This window comes from Polyodon spathula, chromosome 8 (genome assembly GCF_017654505.1).
Source record: "Polyodon spathula isolate WHYD16114869_AA chromosome 8, ASM1765450v1, whole genome shotgun sequence".
In the NCBI taxonomy this organism is placed as follows: domain Eukaryota; kingdom Metazoa; phylum Chordata; class Actinopteri; order Acipenseriformes; family Polyodontidae; genus Polyodon; species Polyodon spathula.
In genome coordinates, this window is record NC_054541.1 from 19,573,163 (window position 1) to 19,598,433 (window position 25,271).

The following is a 25,271-nucleotide window of genomic DNA, read 5'->3' on the forward strand; positions in this document are numbered from 1 at the left end:
GGTGGGAGACTTATTCCAATGAAGGGGAGCAAGAAGGGAACAGGAACAGAAGCGGGATTGGGCACAGGGCGAGAGTGGGACAATAGTGATTGGAAGCATAAGGGACGTGTGGGGAATATAGTAGGTAATCAGTGCAGCCAGATAAGGTGGGGCAAGATCATGGAGAGATTTATACACAAGGGTAAAGAATTTGAACAGGCAACGATAATAGACAGGGAGCCAGTGTAGCGGCTTGTTTCAGAATCGTGGAAAACTGTAAAGCCTGGTTCATACTTCTGTTGCAGATGAATGCGATACATTGGGCACAGACAGCTAAAAGCTGTGCAGCTTCACTATTTGATGTACGAAGGACGCATTGTGTCTTTTGACTGCAGCGGTTCATACTTTTAAATAGAGTGCATTCGCAAAATTGGATACATTTGAGTAGATGTGCTGAGTTTGTACCTCTTATACAAATACATCGTTGTTGGAACTTCACACTTATATATATATATATATATATATATATATATATATATATATATATATATATATATATATATATATATATAATATATATATTGACAGTGAGAGATATTTTAGGACAGATGACAGGTTTGATGATCTGTTAAGGCTGTACACCTTTCCAAAAAAATGCATGTTACAAGATTGTAGGTTACGTAATTCTGACTTGACCCTTGACTCGGCCCAGAAATTGTTGGACTCTGAAATATGTACTGTAAGTTTTGTATTCTAACATTTAAACTTGTCAGTAGTTTTTTATGTTGTTGGTTTTGTTGTACTGTTTAAAGCTCTTGTGTATGTTGATGTAGCTAAAACTACATTATTTGGTTAACTTTCTGTGAATTCTTGTTTTTTTGCCACACCATGCCTGTGAAATGTACTAAAAATTACCATGCCAAAATCATACCCTTAATGATGCAGAAGATTTAATTATCATTTAACGATTAATTATTTTGATAAGACAATAAATGAGAAAGGGTAGTATGTATTCATGTACACGTTTCTTGATTTAAAGAACACAAATGATACATACCTCTTTACAAGCCTATATATCATGTAAAGGAAATATCAGGTTGTGCTGAATACTATGGTGGTTTTGTGTTGCAGACTACTGTCCACTGGGTTGGGACTACCAGCCTTGGGTGTGAGCCGATTCGATCCCTTCACTGCAGAGGTGAAACCTCTGAAAGGCTAGTGTATTAGCGGTTTGCGCCAGCTAACCCTAAATCCTCCTTTTGACCATTTGTCATGAAGGCGTCTGGTAGCTAAAACCCAGGGGTTTGCACTTGGCAGCTAAAGAAACCTTTAATGGAAAAGGAGCTCTGTATTAAAAATCCTAAAGACCAGACTCCCCTGGCAGTGCTTGTTTGCGCATTAGTTATAGGGTACATAAGGACCTTTTTATTTGATTGTGTCCTCCTGCTCACATATCAGAGATAGATTTACCAGTGAGCATGAGGATGATGGGAAATGTAGTTCTGAGGGGTCCATGCTGGTACATGGGAAACAGTCTTGAGGCAGATAATACAATTTTAAAAGTTTAAAAAAAAAAATGGTAAATGTAAAAAAAAAAAAAAAAAAAAAAAAAAAACCCACCTTACATGAACAGTTGTAGCAACACATCAGAACATGTAACACAATAAAATAAAAATACCCTTTAAGCTGACCTGATTATTTTCCTAAAGTGAAGAAAGATGATTCAGGCGAGGTTAAAGTGCTTGAAATGACTGTGCTGTGCTAATGGAGTGGAGGAGCCCATGCAGAACAGGTTTATTCTCCTGGAGAAGTCTCATGATTACAACACAAGAATGCTATTCTTGCACAAGAGGGGCAGACACATGCACACATAGCACTGGGAACTAAAAGGGCTTTTCCACCATAATGTCATCTAATTTTCTTTTTTTATATATAATTTTGTGGTAATTTGATCAGTTTATTAAAAAAAGAAAGGAATAATGAAATTAAATGGGTGAAAATAATAATGTCCCACATTTACAGGTAAATATCAAGGATAAGGGTGGGAAAAGCAGCTCATCTGCTTCAGTATTCTTTGTGAATGCAAACTGGTATTGACAAGCTGCATCATTACTTAAGTTCGGTACTATGTTAAACAGACTGCCCCTTATTACACTGAAACCAAATACTGAATGCAAGGACATGGTTTACTTGGTGTAAATCAGTATTTTCATATGCTTGATTGGGCCATACTACAGTATAGCTTTTGTAAAACCCGAAAGTTTTCTGTAGAAGTCAATAAAAAAAAAAAAAACTCTGAAAAAAGGGCTTTGCTTTAAATATATTTAATGTAACTCAAGTAGATTTAGTTAGAGTATGTAAATTCAATGTGAATGAAATTGCTTTTTGCATTCCCTTTTACTGTTTTATCACTCTCAAAGCTTGCTTTCAGCTTGCATGTAGATCCTAATTGCCTGCGCTGAACAGACTTTCTCATTCTATTCAAATCATTTGACAATATTAGCTGCCAGCCCAACCTACCAAATGTATGAATATGTATATAGACAGGGAGAGAGACAGATTAGGTAGGGCTGGCAGGGTTAACATCTTCACATTTTCCTGTGATTTGAGTGGAATTGGGAGGTCAAATCAATTTTCCAAACAAGCTTAAAGCAAGCCTGGCAGTTATATCTAAAATTGATTAGAATTTAAATTTGGAGTAACTAAACCAAGAACCACTCGGCTTGATTTGTAGAAGAATAGTTGTTTAAAGGCAGTTAAAATTACATTTGAAGCTAATTAACAATAAATCGATTTTTAGAGCTTTATGTTAATAGATTAAAACCTCTCATTTTTTAATTGTTCAATCAAGGTTTACGCCAGTAGCAATCAAGGTAAAAAAATCTCTCTAAGAGTGTGCAAACGAAGTTGGTGTATAATCTGAACTGCCCTGTGGTTTTGTCTGCAATTGAAATTTTTGCACTGGCTTTCCACCCCTTTACTTGAAAATGATAAGCATAACTAAAGGGGCCTATGGGGACCTTCACCACTTAATTTCCTTATCTTCACAATATGTCATGTGAATATTTTTTACAATTTATATGGTGGGTAGCAAAAAATAGATAATGGCAACATAACATGAACCGAAGCTGAAAATACTTGCAACGTACAGTAGTGTGCAACTGTATTGTGGCCACCAGCCAACTTGCATTTTTCAGAGAAATGCATTAGAGCGTTTAAAATGTGTTAATGAGAACATTACAGTGTTCTGTAACCCATTAATAGTCACAAAACCACAGTTGGCTCAATGTGAAACCTGCAAATGGTCTCCCAGAGAGGCGAAGGATGGGATGGGCATGTAACAACACTCTAATGTGCCACTGGAACTGGTTTGAAAACAATTTCTGCAGCAGATCAAAGTCCAATCAATTTCAATTGGCACTCCCTTAGCCCCAGGTAGGATTGTGATCTCTCTAGCTCACATTGACGGTGGAAGTTACCTACTGAGTGCCTAATGCAGGTTTTAAATCTTTTACTGCAAAAACAAATATAAATATATTAGTCAGTCATTGTAGAATGGTCATATATTTAATAAACAGCAATCGTATAAAAACTGATTCATACAGATGGTCTTTGATTTTTGTGTAATGCCTGGTTGCAGATTGGATTGTAGAAGCCTCGGTTTGACACTGGAAAGAGATGAGATTTACAGACTGGTTATATGTCTCAGATGGGAATGTGGTTATGAGTGTGGTGCATCCAGGGCAGGATTGAGGGAAGATCCCATGTTAGCCTGTGCTATCCCTGCTCAGTGGATACACAGAGGGCTTAATCCTCCTTTGCCAGCTGCTCATAAGCCAGGGTGTGCAGTCGTGCCAGTGCCCACCTGCACGATGGGATTACAGTAAGGTTAGGCACAGACAGTGGAACAGTATGTATCTTTTTAATTAAATTCTTAACCAGCTCAGGAGCATTGACTGATAGATGATTTTGCTTCCAAGGAATAATTGCATCACCTTTTGTCGTTTCTTTTGTTTCTGATGCAGTTCCAATGATTTCCTTTTATCAAGCAGAACCAACATGTATTGATTGACAAATAACCTTGTGATGTCAAAACAGGCTTTGGTCATATAGCTTACCATTTTTACACATACCTTTTTATGATTTTGTTGAGATAATTGTGATCTGTTTTTCAAACTGCCATCTTTCCAGCAGGCCTGTTTTGTTTTTTGTTTTTGTAAATCCATGTGATCTTGTAAGCATTAAACTCTTGACATCTGCTACTCCTATACTTTACCATAAAGTATCCTGCTCAATGTAGCATCAGAAGGGGGGTCATCATATCATTCTGTGCATGAAAGTAACAGAATTGGAATATACAAGGGGGAGTCTTAAACCATTCTCTGTGTCTTCTTGGTTTCTGATCTCCAACTCTCCCACTGACAAAGAATGCTTTTAGAAAGAGTCATAAACTAACTGCTGGACAAGTGTTATCTTGACTTATCCCTGAATTAGTCATTTCGGCGCCAGTAGTATTTTGCCGAGGGCAACTTCCAGACAATTCTGAGTACCTTGACGCTAAGACGAGAAACAGTCCTTGTTGTAAATTCAGCAGACAGGGGGTGAAATAGCGGACCAATGGAGAACAAGGCCATGTCGGTACGAGAACAACCAATGAAAGACACTTCGCGTGGACTCAGGTACTGCCCAAAATAACCAGGCTAGCCAATCACAGGGTTGAAGAGAGAATCACAAAACCTGCTGACTTTTCAAGTGGAGTGAGCTTCTAAAATGTGAGCGAGCTTCTGCTGTTTCCAGTGGAGCTGCTGCACACAGACATGCGTGTTGACTGCAAAAGAGGTGTGCACAAGTAGTGTCCTCCCGCTAGAGTTGTCTTGAAGTTCGGATGGATGAAATGGATGCTACACTGCTTTGAACAAAGTTGTAGAGCCATGGGAGCATACGTGCTCGAATTCACAGAAGGCAAGGAAGAACCAATGTTCTGAATAATGGCTAAAATCATCTTCTGAGGAAGGGTCCTGCTGTCTGTCCTATGAGAGACTGGATCAGTGATGGGATACTGCATTAATCAGAAAACGGGTCTTTGTTTACACGTATTTGCACGAAACAAACTGAAGCAAAGTCATACAGAAGAATTGCAACAAGAACACTTTTATAAACTATAACTTTTCAATTGCAACGCATTAGCTGAACTGAGTTACGTCTGATCAACTGAACTATTCCCAGTGGGAAAACAGCCAACAACAAAGATAATGTTGCAAGCCTTGGAGATCAACAAGCTAATCTCCATTTGAAAAGGAACTATTGGTTATTGTGCGTAAAGTTCCATCTAAATTGGAACTGCAGATCCAGAGAGCTGCAGTATTCATCGACACAGATTGACATCTGTATATGGAAATCGATAAGTATTCGACATGTCTAATGTTAAATACTTTGACTCGAAAGTAACTGAAGCAAATGCTATCAAGTTAAGTGGAAACTATTCTAGAAATAAAGTATAACTTCCTGTTTTAGTGTTTAAGAAATGTATTATTTTGTTAGTTTGTTTGAAATGTACAACTCAAAAGGAGTTGCCTTGTAAATGCAGAGAACTTCATCATTACCCCATTTGAGTTAATTTGAATATATAATCAACTGAGGTTGATAACATATTATTAGTTTGATACATTACATCTAAACCAAGTTAACACGGTAAAACTAATTTGCTAAATTAGGTACTGGAATGTTGGATTCCGTTCTGAATGGAAGGTTGAATTAATTCTCGTGCATATTGACATGTACGATTACAACAAGAAACGGGTATTGAAAATACTAATGCAAAGTAGACACTTTGTGTGATGAGACAGTCATTATTATTATATTAACCACGTATGCTAATGATGTTATGGTCGTTGTAATCATTTGACTATGGAATCAATGAACTGCATATTACTATTCACGCATATCTCTAACCAATAGCCTTTCCTTTCTGAAATATTAAATTAGTTGTGCACCCCTTTTTCCCTTAAATAAACGAGTGTTTTGTATTTCTGCCATTTTGTGTGGATGTCAATTGTTGTCAAGGGAATCCGAGTCCTACATGATACCACAGAACTATTATGGTATGTCTCAGTTATTAACATTTGGACGTTCTTAAACAGTGCGCCTAGAGACTAATTTATATGTAAATAAATTGTATACCAAAGTCACTACACCATAGGCCTCTTGGTAGCCTCCCTGACTAGTGCCCTTCTCGCCCAGATACTCAGTTTTTGAGAACAGTCTGTTCAAGACAGATTCACAGTTGTGCCATCTTCTCTCCATTTCTTAATAATGGACTTTACTGTGCTCCAGGGGATATTCAATGCCTTGGACTAATTTATATATAAATAAATTGTATACCAAAGTCACTACATCAGTATAGGTTTATCTTGTGCACCAGCGTTTCACAGCCTTGCTAACTTCTTTAATAAAGACTTTCCTAATCTGGGATAGTCAAGCTGCATTAAAGTTTTTTCAATGCCCGATTTAATTGCATGGATCCTAATCCCTCACCAACTCTTTATGGATAAGTCTACAGGAAGAGAGGAACAAAACACAAGTAACAGTGGCACTCATCCTGTTTTGCTTTAGATGACTTCAATTGTTGCCGATTTTAATAAGATTATCATTTTCTAGACTAATCAAATTCTCGCTAGTAATATATTAACCAATTATCGTACCACCCACATTACAGCAAGTAATAGACTCTGAACTGCATTGAACTACATGTACTCTCCAGCTGTGAGTTTATATTTAAACGACATTTAGAGGCAGTAAGGAAGGAATCATATTTTTTGTACCAAACTTGCAGAGGTGCCACAATACAAAAATATTGTAACTTGTGAAATTCTGACTGCTCTTAAATGCTTTAGTGTGACGGGGAACTCCCCGTCTATATGAACATGTTTGGAACTGGCAGGGAGGGGGGTAAATTTCTCCCTGCCAGAAAAACATGTGAGAATGTGGCTGGGCTGGATAAAAGCTAGGGGAGAGGCCCTGGCTGGCAGTGTGTGTGTTTTCAGTTTGGAAGGGTGTGTTCTTTTGTTTGGGAGTTTGCTTTTATGTTGGAGAGTTTTTTGTTTAGAATTAAAGGAAGACCTGGAACTGACTGTTTATTTTGTAAGTTCATTTTGATTATTTCTGTTTGAATCTCTTTTTGTTGGCCCTTGTGCCTGTTTGTTTGACTATTTTTGTTTAATAGAGAACTTTATTTTGTCTTTACTCTGTCTCTGAGCCTCAATCCACTCGCCAGCCTGTCACACTTGGAGTGAGAAGTGGGATAGCGCCACCTAGAGAGCAGTACTTTTTTTTCTTTTTGGAATTTTAGGAATTTTTGAATTTCTTTTTTTTGAATTTTTGAATTTTTGGAGATTCTTTTTGTACTTTTTTTTCAGAGAGAAGAATGGGCAAAAGGCAGAGACAGCGGAGGCAGCGGCCGCAGCAGCCGCCACCATCACCAACCCAAACCCTGTGGGAGGACCCAGCGAGCTTGTTCCCATGGTGCACCTGGTGCGGGAAGGATGACCACCAGTGGAGGTCATGTCCGGATGGGCCAATTGCTAACTGGTGTGGGCATTGTGAGGAGGACGGCCACAACTGGGCAGGATGCCCCCACAACCCAGACCAGGAGCAACCACCAACCCCATCCTCGGCAGCCACCCCACCAACACCGCCTTCACCACCATCGTGGGAGATCTGGGAGTGGTTGGCGCACCCTGAAGCGGACCTCTCCCACGACCTTCCTGTCGCCATCAACATGCTGTGGCATAGAGATGGGGAGAGATGGGAGGAGTGGGAGGGAGAGCATCACCTGGGGTCCCTCCAGGAAATATTCATCATGGTCCTGGCATACCTGGCGATAGACATGGGGGAGATCCCACACCTTGAAGAAATGGAGGTGGGGCCGCCGCTCCCAGAGCCCGGAGAGGAGGGAGCCCGAACGTCCACAGCCCGAGAGGGGGGAGCCTGAACATCCACAGCCCGAGAGGGAGGGGCACGAGTGGGAGGAGTCGGTACGTCCACGGCCAAGAAGGGGAAGGCCACAGGCCCAGGGCTGAAGGGACCAGCAGGGAAAGAACAGCCGGAGCTGTCTCTCCCTCCACCACCAGAAGAGGGAGAACAGCCGGAGCTGTCTCTCCCTCCACCACCAGCAGAGGGAGAACAGCCGGAGCTGTCTCTCCCTCCACCACCAGCAGAGGGAGAAAAGCTGGAGCTGTCTCTTCCTCCACAGCCAGCAGAAGATGCTGGAGGACCCACCCAGCCTCTGTACCAGCTGCTGAGGGGAGCGCGGAGACAAGCTGCCCGGCGGCTAAGAGGCACAGTGCCAATCGCCTGGGGAGGCCTGCCTGCTCGCCAATCGCCTGGGGAGACTCTGTTTGCTTTCTCCTAGGGATGCTGGTCCACCATCACCTGGGGTCACTGTTGGCCCGCCGTCGCCCAGGGGGAAGGTGCTGCCGTCCTGAGAGTTAGAGAGGATGGAGAACCGTCCCGAGAGCCGGAGGGTCCAACGTCGCCAGAGGGTCCAGCGTCACCAACGTTGCCAGGGAGTCCAGTGTCGCCAGGAGGTCCAGAGGGAGCCGGGCCGCCGTTCCCGCCTCCACCACCAAAGAGAGCCCCGTCGTGAGTGTTCAGTCCTGCTGGGAGGACGCCAGATGGGAACTAAATATTCCACTTTGGCCGCCCCCATGGACCACGGACGTCTCTCCGTCCCGGGACCGGACAAAGGACTTTGGGACTTAAGGGGGGAGGTGGCCGTTGGGGGCCATGTGTGCTAGGCACAAGGGGGGGATATGTGACGGGGAACTCCCCGTCTATATGAACATGTTTGGAACTGGCAGGGAGGGGGGTAAATTTCTCCCTGCCAGAAAAACATGTGAGAATGTGGCTGGGCTGGATAAAAGCTAGGGGAGAGGCCCTGGCTGGCAGTGTGTGTGTTTTCAGTTTGGAAGGGTGTGTTCTTTTGTTTGGGAGTTTGCTTTTATGTTGGAGAGTTTTTTGTTTAGAATTAAAGGAAGACCTGGAACTGACTGTTTATTTTGTAAGTTCGTTTTGATTATTTCTGTTTGAATCTCTTTTTGTTGGCCCTTGTGCCTGTTTGTTTGACTTTTTGTTTAATAAAGAACTTTATTTTGCCTTTACTCTGTCTCTGAGCCTCAATCCACTCACCAGCCTGTCACATTTAGTTACTATTGTTCTCTTTGAAATGCAAATGTTAGAACAGTGCAACTATTACTTTTATACTTAAACTCCCTCAAATCTCAGATAAGATATCTGGTCTATTGTAAAACTATTTAATATTTGGTTTTTCAAAATTAGTTTCCCGTGTCCATTTAATCAATTGGATTGTGTTTTGTGCTGTCAGCTGTTAAAAAACAGTTTATCCTAGTCATCTTCTCTGATAACCAGATCTTATTAAAGCTTGCCCGTGCCTGTGTGGTGTACTGGAGGTACAGGGGACCAGCTAATCTGTTTATCAGCCTGTATCTATCAAATCCCAGAAGGAGGGGGGTTACTATAAGGATTTTCTTGACAAGGTAGATGTAATGATGGTCATTAGTTCTGATTACAGTGGCTGGGAAAAATCAGAAGCTCGACCATGCTTTAAAGGCACGGACAAAGGTTTTTTGTAAGTGAAGTTTATGATGTGACCGGTGAAATATGAAGAGATGCCTTGTGCCCTGGCATGAACCAGGTGCGCCGTGCCTCTTGTGTTACCTCTTGGAAACTCAATCTCTGTGAGAGACAGTTGTTTGCTGTATGACAAAGATGTCAAAATGCTTCTCTTGAATAATTTAATTGAAGAGAAGCATCAGCTTTCCTGGCAGGGTTTGAGCTGCTGTTTTCAAAGCACTTTAAAAGGCAGCTTCCATCATTGCTTTACAGGCAGTGATGCAGAGTTTAGAAAACTTGAAACTGGACACGGTGCAGTTTAACACAATTGTTTGAGGATAGTAATTTTGTTGAGTTGGTACCAACAGGTTATAATTGTGCAATAATTCTTGTTAGCGCTTAACTAATATGTGTCACCTTCAAAAGCAGTGAGCACAGTCAAACGTTGTAATTTTTTTCATAGAGAAAACAAATTTGAGCACTTAGAAAAAAGTCTAGGGTCCCCGAGTGGCTCACCTGGTAAAGATTCAACCACATGTTGTGCAGGGTGAGTCAAAGACTCAGGAGAAGCTCAGGTTTGTGTGCTGGTTGTGCAGTGTTACAGATCTTCAATTGGATCTACAGAAAATGTTCTAATGGATCTGGTGCTCCCTCAAGGACTGTTTCTCCTGACTGTAGTGACGCGGACCCTACTGGCCAGGTGCATGGTGAATTAAAGCAGAGTCCTCCAGAGTATGGTAACTTGCCAACACCTGCTGTAAAGCTCTTGGCTGCAAATAGGCAGTTAGCTTGGTCTGGATCGGAGGACACGACTGACCTTCAGTTCTCCTGACCTGTTGTGGGGATTTTCTGCAGAAACTGAGTCATTCATCATTCTCAATTTGGTGGAAAACCCAGGGTTAAAATAATTGGGCAGACTATAAATAATTTGTTACAAAAGTTGACAAGTTAATTTATTGTGTTCTTAGGATTGCAGACCTGTCAACCAATAGGGGTGTTCATGTCCTCAGCAAACTAAGTACTGATGTTCTTTACCACAAATCTCTCCTATGTTATAAAAGACTCAATAGCTGACAAGGATTGCATGTTTGAGATATCTTATGGTGTACAGGGATTGTTATTGCAAGATTGTCATAAATTGATAAATGGTGCAACTATGGGCCCGGTGCTTCATACTATTCATAAGTTAATACCATTTAAACCTGTCCTTTTCACCATATGTAAGAGTGTGATTTAATGAATATATTTATTTTTTCAGAAACACGAGCCCTGGGAGAAGGAGAAGACCGAGGCGGACATGGAGGAGTATCTATGGGAGAGCAGCCCCTCTGAGAGAAATGCATTGGAGACACTGCTCCGCATGAAGGGGTCTGAGGAGGGCTCGGCTCCAACCAGAGAGGAGCTGCTGAGCTCCAGCCCTGTGCAGGAATACAGAAACTCTGTTACCAACTTGAAGAATGCAGGGGAGAGCAAAACCACCCTCCTCCAGTACAAGGAGTCCGTCAAGAACCTGCTCAACTTGTAATCTGCCGCACAGAAAGGACTACTTCTTGGCTAAAAAAGCAAAATAATGTTTGTACGCATTTCTCATGCATAATAAAGTAACTAGAAACAAAGTCAAGACAATGTTTATGTATTTTACTCGTTTTCTTTTCAATTTCAGATTAGAATTTAGCCTCACCACTGCAACCCCACACTGACTCTGTGCGACTGCTGTCCCATCTTTTGCCAAGCACCTCATTTTCTCACCTTGCCAAACAGAACCCTGGATGCAGGGCCCAGGTCTCTCTCTGAAGTTGTCTGATGAGTGGGGTTACTGTGGCCACTAGGAACCATACTCTGATGGTTCTTTTGTTTGCGTTACAGTTTGGTCGACATGTATGTGTTTATTAAGCAAGAGATAGGATTGGGGTAAAACATTGCCTCAGCAGAACGTGACTGTTAAGTTTGCTGAACTGTTAACCCAAAACATTCCCCTAGTCCTGTTGGCTTGGTTTTTAACAGTATGTTGTTTACATATAGAAAAATTGTGTTAAACAACTGAAGATTCAGAATACCTTTCTTTATTCCAGCTGCTCCATCTTTCTAAACTGTTCTTGGGCTTCAGTGACTGGAGAAAACATCCACTGTGAGCATTTTCTTTGCAACACTGTTCAGTCATCTGAACTAACCCACTTTATTTCCAAAATTTGGAAACATTTAAGTCATTAATCACATAATATTTTATATTGGTGGGCTGAAAAAAAGCAATGCTTTGTTAATTGTATTTCAAACTTTTTTTTTTTTTCTTAAGTGTACATAAGCTGCAGTAGGCCAACAGTTGAACAACTGCCCAGCCAGTCTCCATGTGATCATGTGACAACAAGTACAGGCTACAGGGGACCCTACTGGCCAGGCCTTTGTCCTCCAGAGGCCAGTACCCGGCACTCTCGAGCTTCTGCGAGATTTAAGAGGTAACTAGCTTGGTCGTGGGATCAGAAGAAGATGGCCTGTGACCTTCAATTCTCCTGAGTTGTTGTGGGGGAATTGCTACAGTGAGGGAACGTAACTGGACTTACTAAATTGGGGAGAAAATTGGGGGTAAAATAATTGTGCACGCCAAATTTTTTAAATAACATGTCTATTCGTGCAGTAAGAATTTAAAGTCATTGTAGCTAACAATATAGTTCCATACATTTTCTTCACTATTCACATTCTTTCCTGTCAATAACCAACCAGCTGCACCCCCTATTGACTTGACATGCTTTTACCCAGAAGACACTGTTTGATTTTAAGTGACCAAGAAAGTAAAGCAATAGCAAACTTCATGGAAGACAAGGCAAGCAAACTGAGAACATCTTTAACCTATTGTAGTACCAGATACCATGTTTTAAAATGAAACGACATGCATCCTGTAACATGTTTCATTAAAAACTTTACATTTCAGACCTATGCTGTATGTGCCATAAAAAGTACAAATATTGTTTTGATGAAACATAACTTTAATATTTATTTTGCAAATCATTATACGTTGAATTAAGCAACAACTGCCATTTTTAAACAAAATAAAACAACTTGTAACATTTTTTTAATAAATACAGGCCTATTATTCATTGTAAGCTACACAGAGCCATACTTCCTTGAACCCACATTATTTATAACTGCAGCCAACACATGTACTAATAAAACACATCTGTCATTCTGATTTTAAAACTGTATATTAGATGACTGTAAAGTATCACAAACTAGATTATATACTGATGTGTTTGAGTAAATATATTCCTATACCTTTTAGAATAATAAACTTTATTTCCTGGCTATGAACTTTGATACTGAAGCCGTGCAGCGTGTGATTCTTTTAAAATCAGGTGAATAAACTTGTAGCAATAAGCAGTGCAAAACAATCTGACGAGAAAGAGGTGCTTGTTTTGAGAACCGTCACTGTTTAGTTTGGTAGCATCTAAAATAAGTTTTCCAAAAACAATGAGTTACATGTCTGCTAGAGAAGTCAGTCTGGGATCTCTATTTTTTCCTGCTCGGTTGTTGCCTAAAATAAATTCATGCAATAAATAACAAATCATTGATGATGAATCAAAATAAGAAGTGTTCCTCATTAAGTAATTGGTAAACGGCGTTAAGTGGTTATTGATTGTTAGGAAAAAAATCGTGGCATATTTTAACTCAATAACACCTAAAACATTGCATCGTATTTATGCAGTATGCATTGCCAAATTGTGTTTGCAAACTATTGTATTCAGTGACTGTGTTCTAATTAATCCACTTTTTTTCTGACAAATCCAAAGTTCTCTGCGAGTACACAGTTTTCAGTTGAATTGGGAAATGAATCAATTAAAAGTACAATGAGTGAGGGTGACATCATAGACATGTTTAACATTTATTGCATGGATTTATATTACATTTTCCCCAGCTAAAAGTTAACTGAGTTAAGCACTTTAACACTGTAAAAAGTCTGCAATATTAATTGATAGGAATGTGATTAAGGCCTGAAAATGCCCAATAAGGCTCCAGGCTTTCTTTCTACCAACTGTATTTAGACAGCTCTTTGACACAAATATGTGTGCTACATATCACACAGGTGTTTTTTGTCAATCCCCACGTATGTTTTCTACATTCATTTTTAATTTTGTCTCAACACAAGTAACATAAAATGAATCTTCTCAGAGTAACAAGCTAGGCCCCTCAGTCTCAACACAAGCCTACTGGAGGGAAAACCCACACGCCCCTAAATTCAAGGCCCCGGTTCTCCTGGGTTCAGTTCACTTTGAGACCGGATTGTGTCAAAGCCATTCCTTGTGTGACCACTGTGTCCAGTCCAGTGCCCCTCCAGGTGGATTTTGTTCAAAAGAAAAAAACTTTAGGATTGAGTTACCATGGAAACTGAATGTCCCTCTTGTTGTCACGGCAGTGAGGTGGTCCTTTCAAAACTAAGGGTAAACAATTTAGGAATGTTGCCAAAAAAGTGACTGATCACGACATGTCAGCTTCTAACTTGCTTTCCTATAATGTCTTTGGCACTGTGAAATAGTACATTAAAGACACAAACTCGTGGAACATCTCTGTGGGTGTCTGGGAAGCCATTACTGAACTGAGACATTTTTGGGCAATCACACCTGCATATTGGCTATGCTGGTGTATTACACAGAAGGAAAACATAATATAATCTTTAGTCCCACTGTGAGGTTCAGGTTCACAGCCAAATATAATTTCTTAACTTCAGTAGAAGGCTATATTGACCATCTTCAAGTTCTCTCTCAAATTTGGAAAATAAATTAAATTAGGGCATTGCCTTCAAAATGATTAAAACTGATAACATTTTACAGTTTGAAATTTTAAATTATTTAAATATTCAACTTTTAAAAATAAATATACTTAAAAATACGCTCCTGAAATAGTTTAAGTAAGCAAACAAAAACTGATCTCAAGGCTCTTCATAGTGATGGAGGACAATGTCAATAAAAGGCCAAAGATAAAGGGGAATCATGATCAATCTTCCCTTGCAAAACTTCCCTTCAGTTTAGAATTACAGGCTTTCCCTAACCATCACATATTTTATCAAACGCATGGAGCCCCTGTCCGCTTTCCACCCCGGCTTGTAGCGACCTCTCTTTCTGCTGCGCCAACCTGCAGCACAGAGTACGGTGCAACAGCACACAAATACGGCACTGCAAATCATCACGGGAACCAGTAGTGTGTCCGTTGCCGCCTCCCAGAACGGTGCCAGAGTGCTGGGCTCCTCTTCAGAAGTGTGGTTCCTGCTGACGTAGCCTTTAGTCTCATTGGGGTACTTACTGCTGTCTAAATTACTCGGTATAGCAGCAATGTTGGAGTAGGGCTTGGTTACAGTAGAGGCTGCTGTGAACTGTGGGTGGGTTTCCGCAGAAAGGCTGGCAGTGGTAGTAGTAGAACTGGGAGTGGTGGTTGTGGTTCTACTAGAATAGCCTATAGTGGGTTGGGTCTCATTAGGGACACTAACCACTGTAGTGGATGAACTGGCCCATGTAGTTATGGTAGGTACAGGGGTAGATGTGCTGCTGCCGCTGCTGCTGCTTGGTTCCCAGCTAGTGCTTGGTAGCAGGCTCTCATGGATACTTGGAAGGGAGGTCTGTGCAGGGTTGGTGGAGAATGGCAGCCGGTGGAACTGTCTCTTGTCAGAAGAAGAGGAATCAGAGCTGTTGAATCTTGAAGACGACAGGTTGGTCCACAAGCGGAGACTTGAGGTGGGGTGTTTTCCAAATACAAGTAGGTCTGGGTCAATACCTGTAAGAATACATAGATATAGAAAGCAGCAGGTAGCTTTACATGGTATTTTACCAGTTTTACCCTTTTATGATAAATGCAATAATTCTGAATAGGTCTGAGCGCTATTGCTCCAACACTGATATATATATTTGTCCAGTCTGCATTATTACAGTGATGCACCGTGGATTCAGCTGGCCCAGGTCACAAGAAAAAATAAATTAGATATTTGAGCATCCGGAACTACTCTGAGCGACTGCAAATATTCAGCATGTCCATGACATTCATCCCTGTCACGGCTGTAAATAAAAACCTTATAGCTACCAGTAACATGAGAAAGTACTGTAGATCAATATGGCCAATATCTACTGTATGCATAAGTCAAAATGTATATCTGACATACATACAGACAGACAGGTGCTTTTACTTACCCCTGTGGCAGGGCTGAGGCCGTGCACGTGTAAACAATATGTTTTGTTGGGTTTGTAAACAACATTTGTTTAATTTGGAAATAAAGTTTCTGTTAGATATGGCAGGGTAATTCCCTCCCTGCCTAATTGTGCAGCAGGTGGCTGCATGCCTTTAAAAAGGGGCTGAAAAATCATCTACCAGCTTGAAGATCATGATTTAGACATTTATGTGACATACAGACAGTCAGACAGCCCCTACATACCCCAAGATTAAAATACACGTAATAACTTGTGCTGAAGAAGGTCCTCAGCAAGTTTCATTACAACAGGACAAGTGTTCTCTAGATACAGTATCATTCACATACTGCCTTCATGATAAAAAACAGACTAGAAATAAGTGCATTTTCAACAAGATTTGAATCTTTCTCAAGCAGTCTGTCATGTGGATACATGACCACATGATGTACACAATTAAATCATTCTCTCACATAAATATCATTCATATTATTTGGTTTCTAATTCTTGTTTGCTTCCATTTGTCATATCCTTGAAACATATTTTTAAAACGTTTGAGCTCAGCATGGTTGACAGCAATATTGTCTCTACGAAAGACCATTACAACATGCTTCTAAAATGAAAGGCATATTAGTCTCACCTTCTAGACCTGTGCAAGCTTCCCTGTGATGAACACAAAATCAGTACATCTTATTAGCAGCAGCAATGAACTCGGCTAGCCCGCCCATCACATTGCAACTGACAGCAGGGAAGCTCAAACAAGTGTAGGAGGTGAGACTAATAATCAAATTGGTCTCAGTGTTTCTTTACTCTCATATTGATGATGCAAAAACCACTCCTGAGGAACTACCAGAAGCAAGTTTTAATGGTCTTCAGATGAGAGCATGTTGCTATAAACAATGCTCACTTTTTAAAAAATATGTTTTCGAATTAGAAACCAAATAACATGAAAGGACATTTTTTTCATTGTGTATACCCTAATAATTTTTCTTTTAAGAATGCAGCCAGACTGAAACCCAGGCTAGTGAATTAGAACGTTCAGCTCCAGCTTTGAATCTTACCTTTGGTAATGGTGTACAGAATGGTATTGCTGCTCCGGCTGTGTACACAACTCTCCAGGGTTGGGCAGTGTAAGTGAAAGCAGTTAGCAGTGTTCTGAGTGGTCTCATAATGAAAGACTGCTAGGTTACAGGACACTGCAATAGAAAATTCAGCAACATATTAGAAGTTCAGCAACCAACAGAACCGGTAATAATGAACCATAATCAATGCACTGAAGCATTATTCAACAGCCAGAAGACAAAAGAAATGTACTCTTCACAAAATACTACAGATGCAACTGAAAACTTGCATGTGTTAGTAATATAATATTCATGGCACAAGTTATTCCATCAATGCATGTTTAATTTAAATTCCACTACTGTTATTTTATTATCTGAGTTACTACTTTATAATGTATTTTGCCACATTTTTATTATGCAGATAACTTCCTAATAAGCTACTATAAAATAATAAAACCTGCATAACCATTATTATTATTATTATTATTATTATTATTATTATTATTATTATTATTATTATTATTATTATTAGTAGACATAGAATTTGTTGGTTTTGGTTTACTTTAAATAGAATGCATAGTAATTCGATTTCCAACACTTTCTAAATATATTTCAAACATGTACTAATGGCTGGTTAAACAAATCACATATCACACCAACCTTATTATGACCCAAATTGTTCTGGTGGATTCCAAGACACGGGTTGGACCCTGCAGATCCCACTACATGGTCTAGCAGAGTCTGACTCTGGACACCTCAGAAGCAACCTATACAATGTGTTACTTTAGCAATACTGGTAGAGTGCATAGTAACACAACCCTTCGTATCTTCAGAGACGCTGGAATATAGTGTACTTTTGCTTGTAAACAATTTCATGTTCTCAACACCTATCAATTGTGATGGAGCTTGCCAAAATGGAAAGTTCAAATATTTATCGGACTGAGCAAAAGCTAAAAAAGGTCACTGCGGTCAATATATTTTGCTCAGGAACAGACAGATGAAAAAAGAAAAAGGATTTTTGTGTGGGTAAAGAATGACCAACTCTGGAGATTAATTAATATTCAATGCAGCGGTCATTACCTGCTAGATAACTGATCACAGTGACAGTTTGGTGTTCAGAGATGAAGGCAAGGCTCTTTGCAACAGGCAAGGCAAATCAACTATGGGTAATCACTGCTACAGGGGATATTAAAGAGCAAGTAGCCATGTTCTGATATAAAATATAACGTTATTCATCCTTAAGTGTTGCTACAACTGTTTAAAAAATGTACCTGTCATTTTTATTTTCATTGTTAACATCCTGACAACTTTTATATTTATAATTTAAAGTCTGTTTCAAAGCTCTTTTCAAATGGCTGCTCTAGTGCACTGGAGTTTGAGATATGTCCTCTAAATCACTACAGGAAGAGCGATTTAAAAAAAAAAAAAAAAAACTATAACAAGTGATCTGGCTTTTCTTTTCCATCCCACATCATGGATCGTTATTGATGTGTTACCTGTTTGGCAATGTGGCCATTTTGTAAAGATCTTTGAAACAGACTTTACAGTTAATACTATATTTTTCTAAACCAGCTACTTACTCTTTAATCGCAATTAAATTACATAATCTATCAACGTATCTCTCTCAAAGTTTTATTTTAATTTCCATGTATTTTTGTTTTCATTTTTTGTAGGCAGTTTTTTTATTATTATTATTATTATTATTATTATTATTATTATTATATTATTATTATTTGTATCTTGAGTTTTCCTTAAGGCTAGTGTTAAAAATCTTGCTTGTCTTAAAGGGATAAGTAATAAGCTAAATATAGACATTATTTTCTGTACTTTTACCAGCACAACATAATACTCATCAGTCTTACTTATCCTTTTCCTGTTTTCATTTTAATTTAGGCAAACCACTGTATCCTGCCACCACACTGAATTCATTTCCTGTGCAACAGATATTAGGTACCTGGCCCAAGATAAAGGAACATATTTCCAAATCAACACTACAAACTAAGAAACATACCATTTGAGAATTAATAACATTAATAAAAAAAGACTGAAGTAAATGCTTTAAATATATATCCAAAGCATGCCCCACAGGAAGTAAACTAGCTTCACACGACTCAAAATAAAAATGAAGTCTGGTAAAAATGCTCATGGTTAGTACCTATAAGAGGAGCAGACCTCTGTGCTACATTTGACTGCTAAACAGTTAGCTTATTTTACAAATCTGCCCTATTTCACAGATGTAGGAGGGGGGCCTGATGCCCTGCCATTACCTGAAAAGGTCCTTTTGTCTCAGTTGCTGCTACCTATTACCCGATCCTCTTGTCCACCAATCCTGAATCACTACAGTTGGGTTCCTTTCCCTTGAATCTCTCGCTCTCACTCCCACTCTTGGAGTCCCCTGATCTGCACTGATCGGCATGTGGCCACTGGCCTAACTGGAGACAACAGAGGTTTTATACTTGTACAAATGAACCTCATTATTCAATGATTGTGTGCATAGGGACCCGGAGAACGTGAATTCCAATAAAAAAGTGACATTAAATAATTTAAAGTCAAACAAAATAGACAAAGCCATAAATGTGCAAATCAGTGGTCAAATAAATTAGTAGTGGTCTAACGACCTCTCCAGTTACATTAAGTACATTAGCTGTGTTTGCATTATGAAGCTAGAAAAAGAGAAGGAGAAATGATACCTTTTATTGGACTAACTAAACAATAATTACTGACAAGCTTTCAAGACCTCAAAGGTCTCTTCTTCTGCTGAAAGTATAAGACAGTACACATTTACTACCAGTGAGAACCCCCCACCCCAAACCACCGTGGTAGAGTTGGTTTCACCTTCGATATTCATTTGATATTCAAAACTGCATCACCTAGGTCTTCCAAACCAACTTTAATGTAAAGCTGGACAATTGTGAATATATACACAACATTTGCTTCCACTGTGAATTCTATAAACAATTTGTGAAAATCAATACAATATCCCATATGCGTATATAGTAAGCATGCATGAATAATTAAGCTTTATATTGGCACCCATACCACCAAGACTGTTAATAATAAATGTCAGTTTTCGCTTTGAAACAACATTAACTTCATTTAACTAAACAAACAAAACACAACTTGTCTATATGTATTTCTATTCATTGTATTAGATTATAAGTTGAAAACGTGTATCATAGGTTTCCGCACGCTACAATTTGTGGTGCTGAAAAAACAGCTCTGCGTAAATGTATCAGTAATGCGGTAATAAATAATGTAGACCTATGCTTTTAAATAAAATAATCAAACCATTTTATTTATTTATTTCAGAAGTACAAAATTGGGCTAACCCTTATGGAAATAACTTATACTTGACATATATTAAAAGCAACATATGTTACACTTACATGCCTCTTATGTTTCTTAATGTTATTATGTGTATACATATATGTTCATATATAAATTATATGCAGATTGGTTACAACACTGGCATGATTTTCTATTATTTTTCTAAGGATTTTGTTTTAGTGTATGTAACTTACAACTTGCTCCATGTTTTTTTTTTTTTTTTTATATATATATATAATAAATACATGGTTTTTATAATCTAAATATATGTTTTGTATTTATAATCTAAATATATACCCTTCATTTGGTGAATGTTTTATATATTGCATTTATATATATATATATATATATATATATATATATATATATATATATATATATATATATATTATCAACTGTTTTGAACTCTGCAGCTAAATTTCTGCCAGTTTCACTTTGTGTCTTTTCATGAAAATGTGTTCAAACTGGACTTTAATAAAATATTAGTATACATTTAGATCAATGAAACGAAAACAATTCAAAATACAGTGTGTTAGCCCAGCACTGCAGAATGGGTGTTTACTTGATGCAGGCTGTGGTCAAAGCAGCAGGGCTTCATTTGTATAGTATCTGATCAAAATAATAAACATAAAAAAGCCATGTTTGAAAAAGCAGCAGACCTTAAAAACATACCTAAAAAGGGACACATTAAAGAATAGACCTGTATTAAATTAAATAAGAAGCCATTGAGGCATATCTTCGCCTGCCATCATTGGTAAGCACAAAGTATTGTAGTGACATTATATGCTGTAACCTACTGTACAATGTAATGTGAATCCGTATGCATATTTTGAGTGTGCAGAACTAGAGATTACTAACTCACAAATTAATGACATGTCTTAATTTACTCCATAGCATGACATTGTCCATGTGGTGAAATAGCATTGTTTTGCAAGTTTGTATGTAGGAGCTGTGAACAATTATATAATGTAGCCTACTGTACAATGATTGCAAATAATTGATACATGGCTTACATTCTCCATTAATGCAGTGAATGCGCAAATATCCAATATCCTTGCAAATATCCAATATCTTTAAAGGTTAAAGGACCCTGGTGAAGTTAGTTTGATATTAGACATTCACAAGCAACTATAAAGTCAACTTAATATAGCTGAATTGAGTGAAATTATACACAATTGCATTTTTTTAAGCAACAGCGGTTTACACCCATCGGAGTGGCGGCTCCACCCTAAGGTGGTGGAGCGCATTCGGGAACGTTTCAGGGAGGCGCAGGTCGATCTCTTCGCCTCGTTGGAGACAACACACTGAGCGCTCCTTTACATGTTCCCGCCTCTGCCATTGCTCCCGAACTTTCTCGAAAAGATCCGAATCCGAAAAGAGGTGTCAGTTCTCCTAGTGGCCCCCAGGTGGCCCAAGAGAATCTGGTTTTTATCCCTGTGCCAGCTATTGAACGGCCCACCCTTGGAAATCCTGCTTTGTCAGGATCTTCTCAGTCAGGCAAGAGGCACACTTTGGCACCTGGAGCAGGGCAGGCTCCAGCTATGGATCTGGCCCCTGAAAGGGACCGCTGGTCAGCCTTAGGACTGTCAGACGCGACCATGAGTACACTGCTGAATGCTAGGACGCATTCCACTAGGTCACTGTACGCCTATAAGTAGAAATGTTTTCAAGATTGAAGCCGTACTAACGGTCATGATCCAATCTCCTGTCCCATGCCTGCCATCCTGCAGTTTCTGCAAGATCTGCTTGAGGCTGGTAGATCACCTTCCACACTGAAGGTTTACCTAGCGGCTATTTCTGCATGCCATTCCTAATGTACTCCATCAAGTTGAAGCACCTGTCATTGAAGCCAGCCTTCCTCTTGGCTATCACCTTCACAAAGAGGGTCAAGCGCTATCTGTGCATAGCTCCTATATGCGTATTTGGGATGATGGTAGCAGATGGTAGCAGAGTGTCACTGCGTGCAAACCCTGCTTTTCTCCCCAAGGTGGTTACAGCCTTCCATCAGTCTGTGGAATTTGAGTCCTTTCATCCTCCACCATTTACGACGGAAGAGGATAAGAAGTTGAACTTTCTCTGCCCAGTTTGGGCATTGAGATGTTATGTAGATAGGGCAAGTCTGACCAGCTCTTCGTCTGCCATGTAACATGGAACACGGAGGACCCTGGGACAGCCCCTCTCCAAACAGCGGCTGTCACATTGGATTGCGGACACAGTCTCAACTGCGTATGATAGTGCTGGCTTACCCCCACCTGGGTGGATAGCCGCACATTCCACAAGAGGTGTGGCTATGCCATGGACCCTCTTCCGAGGTGCCTCTATGGCTGAAATTTCTGGGCTACCCCGCATACCTTTGCCAGGTTCTACCGACTGAATGTGGTAGATCCTTCATTGCCCTCTGTGGGCACTAGGGTCCTCGAGGTTGCACGGTCACGCCGCTGACCTTGGTCAGGCAGGACTTAGCGACCCTCATATGCTGCCGTTCTTTCTTCCCTCACGTTTCCCATAACGATGTTTGGTGGCCATCTTCAAATTGAAAGGGAACATAGTTTACCTTCCGTAAACCTGGTTCCTTGAAAGAGAACATGGCCAGCAACCGTGAGGTTGCTTCGGTCGACATCAAGGTTTCGTCACAAAAGAGAATGATCCTCCCCCTGCGCAAAGGTTAAGTGCCCTCGGGAGGCGGGACGGAGGGGGTCACTGGGGGGAGGGGGCCTATCGGCAGCTTTGATATAGGAGCTCAGTGGCACCTACCAATAGGCAGGAGCGTATCCCATAACGATGTTTGGTGGCCATCTTCTCTTTCAGGGAACCAGGTTTATGGTTGGTAAACTAACGTTTTGTGCAGCTACTAGCAGCAGCAAAATTAGCTACCTTAGTTGATGCCATTAAAAATCCTACTACTAACATCTGTCATAAAAGACAATGTTGCAGCATTATTTATTTTATATATAAAATAATAATAATATTTATTATTTATTTATTTATTTATTTATTTTATTATTTTTTGTAGAGGACTAACGATCCATTTATAATCTACTTTAACTGAATACATCCAGGATAAACGACCAGGTGCAAACCAGCATGATAACAGTATGACAAAGATGCTTAACGCAGTGCTACAATTGCTATAGAAAATAAACATTATACTCAAATATCTGTCTTATATGGAAGAAACAAAACAATTCGAACTGTACACATTCTCAAATACCAGCAAGAAACAAAACAATACGAACTGTACCTTTTCTCAAATACCATCATGAAACAAAACCATACTAACTGTACACATTCTCAAATACTATCAAGAAACAAAACAATACGAACTGTACACATTCTCAAATACCAGCAATTTACAGATTTTCAGATTGAAATCTTTAAACTTTGCTTTGTCGTATGCAGTTTTTCACAACAAACTTGTCAAGTTTTACTTAAGCATTTAATAAGAGTATTATGCGTTATGTTGTTCATATAACCAAGTTTGTATGCAAGTTACATTTGTTTGTGGAGTTTTGGTTCTCGATAAAATTAATAAAGTTACGGACTTGATGATAATTCATTCAGTTATTTTAGCAGAGCAGACTTAATAGTCAACATTTTGTATACATATGTAAACTAAGTCACTTCCATGACTTACCATTTCTAGCAAGGCAACATGTCCTGCTGCACTTCTGTGCAGTGTCTTCGCGGTAAAACTTCTGAAGTTGAGCGCCTTTCCATTGAGACTCAATTACATCAATAAAAATCCCGGGGAAACGGCGAATCCAGCAGTTCTTATAAAAAGTAGTCGGTGAACACTTTGATTCTGTGCTGCATAAAAAACCTAGAATGATCAAAACTTCCCATGGGGCAACCATCGTTGGTAGATGCGAAGAAATACGAGATACAATCAAATCATGCTTTTAATTTGACAAAAGCAATAACAACTGTGTTCTTCTGCAAACTTTTGAGACTATGTGTTGCATTTTATGTGAGGACTGAGCTTTGACACGTTTAGCGTCTGTTCTTTACTCTACATGATTACGTTGACATTCCTGTCCCTAAAAACCAAAAAAAAAAAAAAAAAAAAAAAAAAAAAAAAGCACCTCTCTCCCCCTCTAAACAGTTGACAATCACATCCGGATTCCAAGCCCTTAATTTGCAATTTTTTTTTATCATCCCTTACTGTAGCATGTGAGAGTTTATGTTCCAAAACAACCCACTGAACTTTAAAGACATTTTAATTGAAAAACGTTGCTTCTGGCTATGTCGAACTAGCCGCAAGACAATAAACTAGTGTCCACTGAGGAGTGACCCTGTCAATAGGTACTGATGAAGCAGTGGCATTATTTTTTTAAATTAAAGAGTGGTGAGCTTGGTTTAGTCGGGTGCAGATCTGTTTTCCAGAACTGTACTTTGGTTTGAAAAATCATATTAATTTCTACTTTTTTGTTTTTAATCTGATATTGGTGCAGCACTTACAAAGGATATTCATAGAAGTAAAGCATTCATAGTGAAGTAAAGCAATGACAACTTTCCTGGAAGGCAAGGAAGCTGAGAACGTTAGGTTATTACCATAACCCTGGTTCCCTGAAAAAGAATGACAACCATTACCGAATGGGAAGAGCCCTCTCTGACCGTCAATCACTGAGCATATATAAAAAAGCTGCCCTATCAGGGCCCTACCACCTCCTGTTGAAGAGGGTCGTCCTCACAGTAGCATATCACCATTTTCTTTTGAAATCGGAGATCAGCTGGGGACATGACCTCAAAGGGTAATGGTTGTCATTCTTTTTCAGGGAAGCAGGGTTATGGTAATAACCTAACGTTCCCTTCCAATGGAATGACAACCATTACCGAATGGGAAGCTGTACCAAAACTGTCGTGGCTCCAGATTACCGACAGTACAGCTCCACGGCGATAGCCTCAGAGCCCTCATGACGCCTAAGGGCATGCCACCTGCAACGCCCTAGAGACCAGGGAGGGCCTCGCTCAGTTTGCAATATCAAGGCGGTAAAAACGCACAAATGTCTGACTGCCCGTCCATGTAGCAGCATTGCAAAGCTCATCCAAGGAGGCACCATGAAGGAAAGCCACGAAGTTGCTTGGCCCCTGGTAGAATGGGCCGTAATGTCCC

The 25,271-nt window shown here is 39.7% G+C and overlaps 2 protein-coding genes across 2 annotated transcripts in view; one reads left to right on the forward strand and one right to left on the reverse strand.

Annotated features, from left to right (window-relative positions):
* Window positions 1-11,225, forward strand: part of LOC121319558 (28S ribosomal protein S35, mitochondrial-like) — a 38,625-nt gene extending 27,400 nt beyond the window's left edge. Inside the window, exon 8 of the mRNA XM_041257128.1 lies at window positions 10,868-11,225. Coding sequence (XP_041113062.1) covers window positions 10,868-11,134 — 267 coding nt within the window. The 3' untranslated portion in view covers window positions 11,135-11,225. The remainder of the gene's footprint in view (window positions 1-10,867) is intronic.
* A 3,281-nt stretch (window positions 11,226-14,506) lies between these two features.
* Window positions 14,507-24,146, reverse strand: LOC121319557 (MANSC domain-containing protein 4-like). Its single transcript, XM_041257127.1, has 3 exons — window positions 23,793-24,146; window positions 16,832-16,966; window positions 14,507-15,366 (listed from the first exon to the last, which is right to left on the reverse strand). The coding sequence occupies exons 1-3, from the start codon at window positions 24,010-24,012 to the stop codon at window positions 14,630-14,632; spliced, it is 1,092 nt and encodes a 363-aa protein (XP_041113061.1). The 5' UTR covers window positions 24,013-24,146; the 3' UTR covers window positions 14,507-14,629.
* Window positions 24,147-25,271: the final 1,125 nt, after the last annotated feature.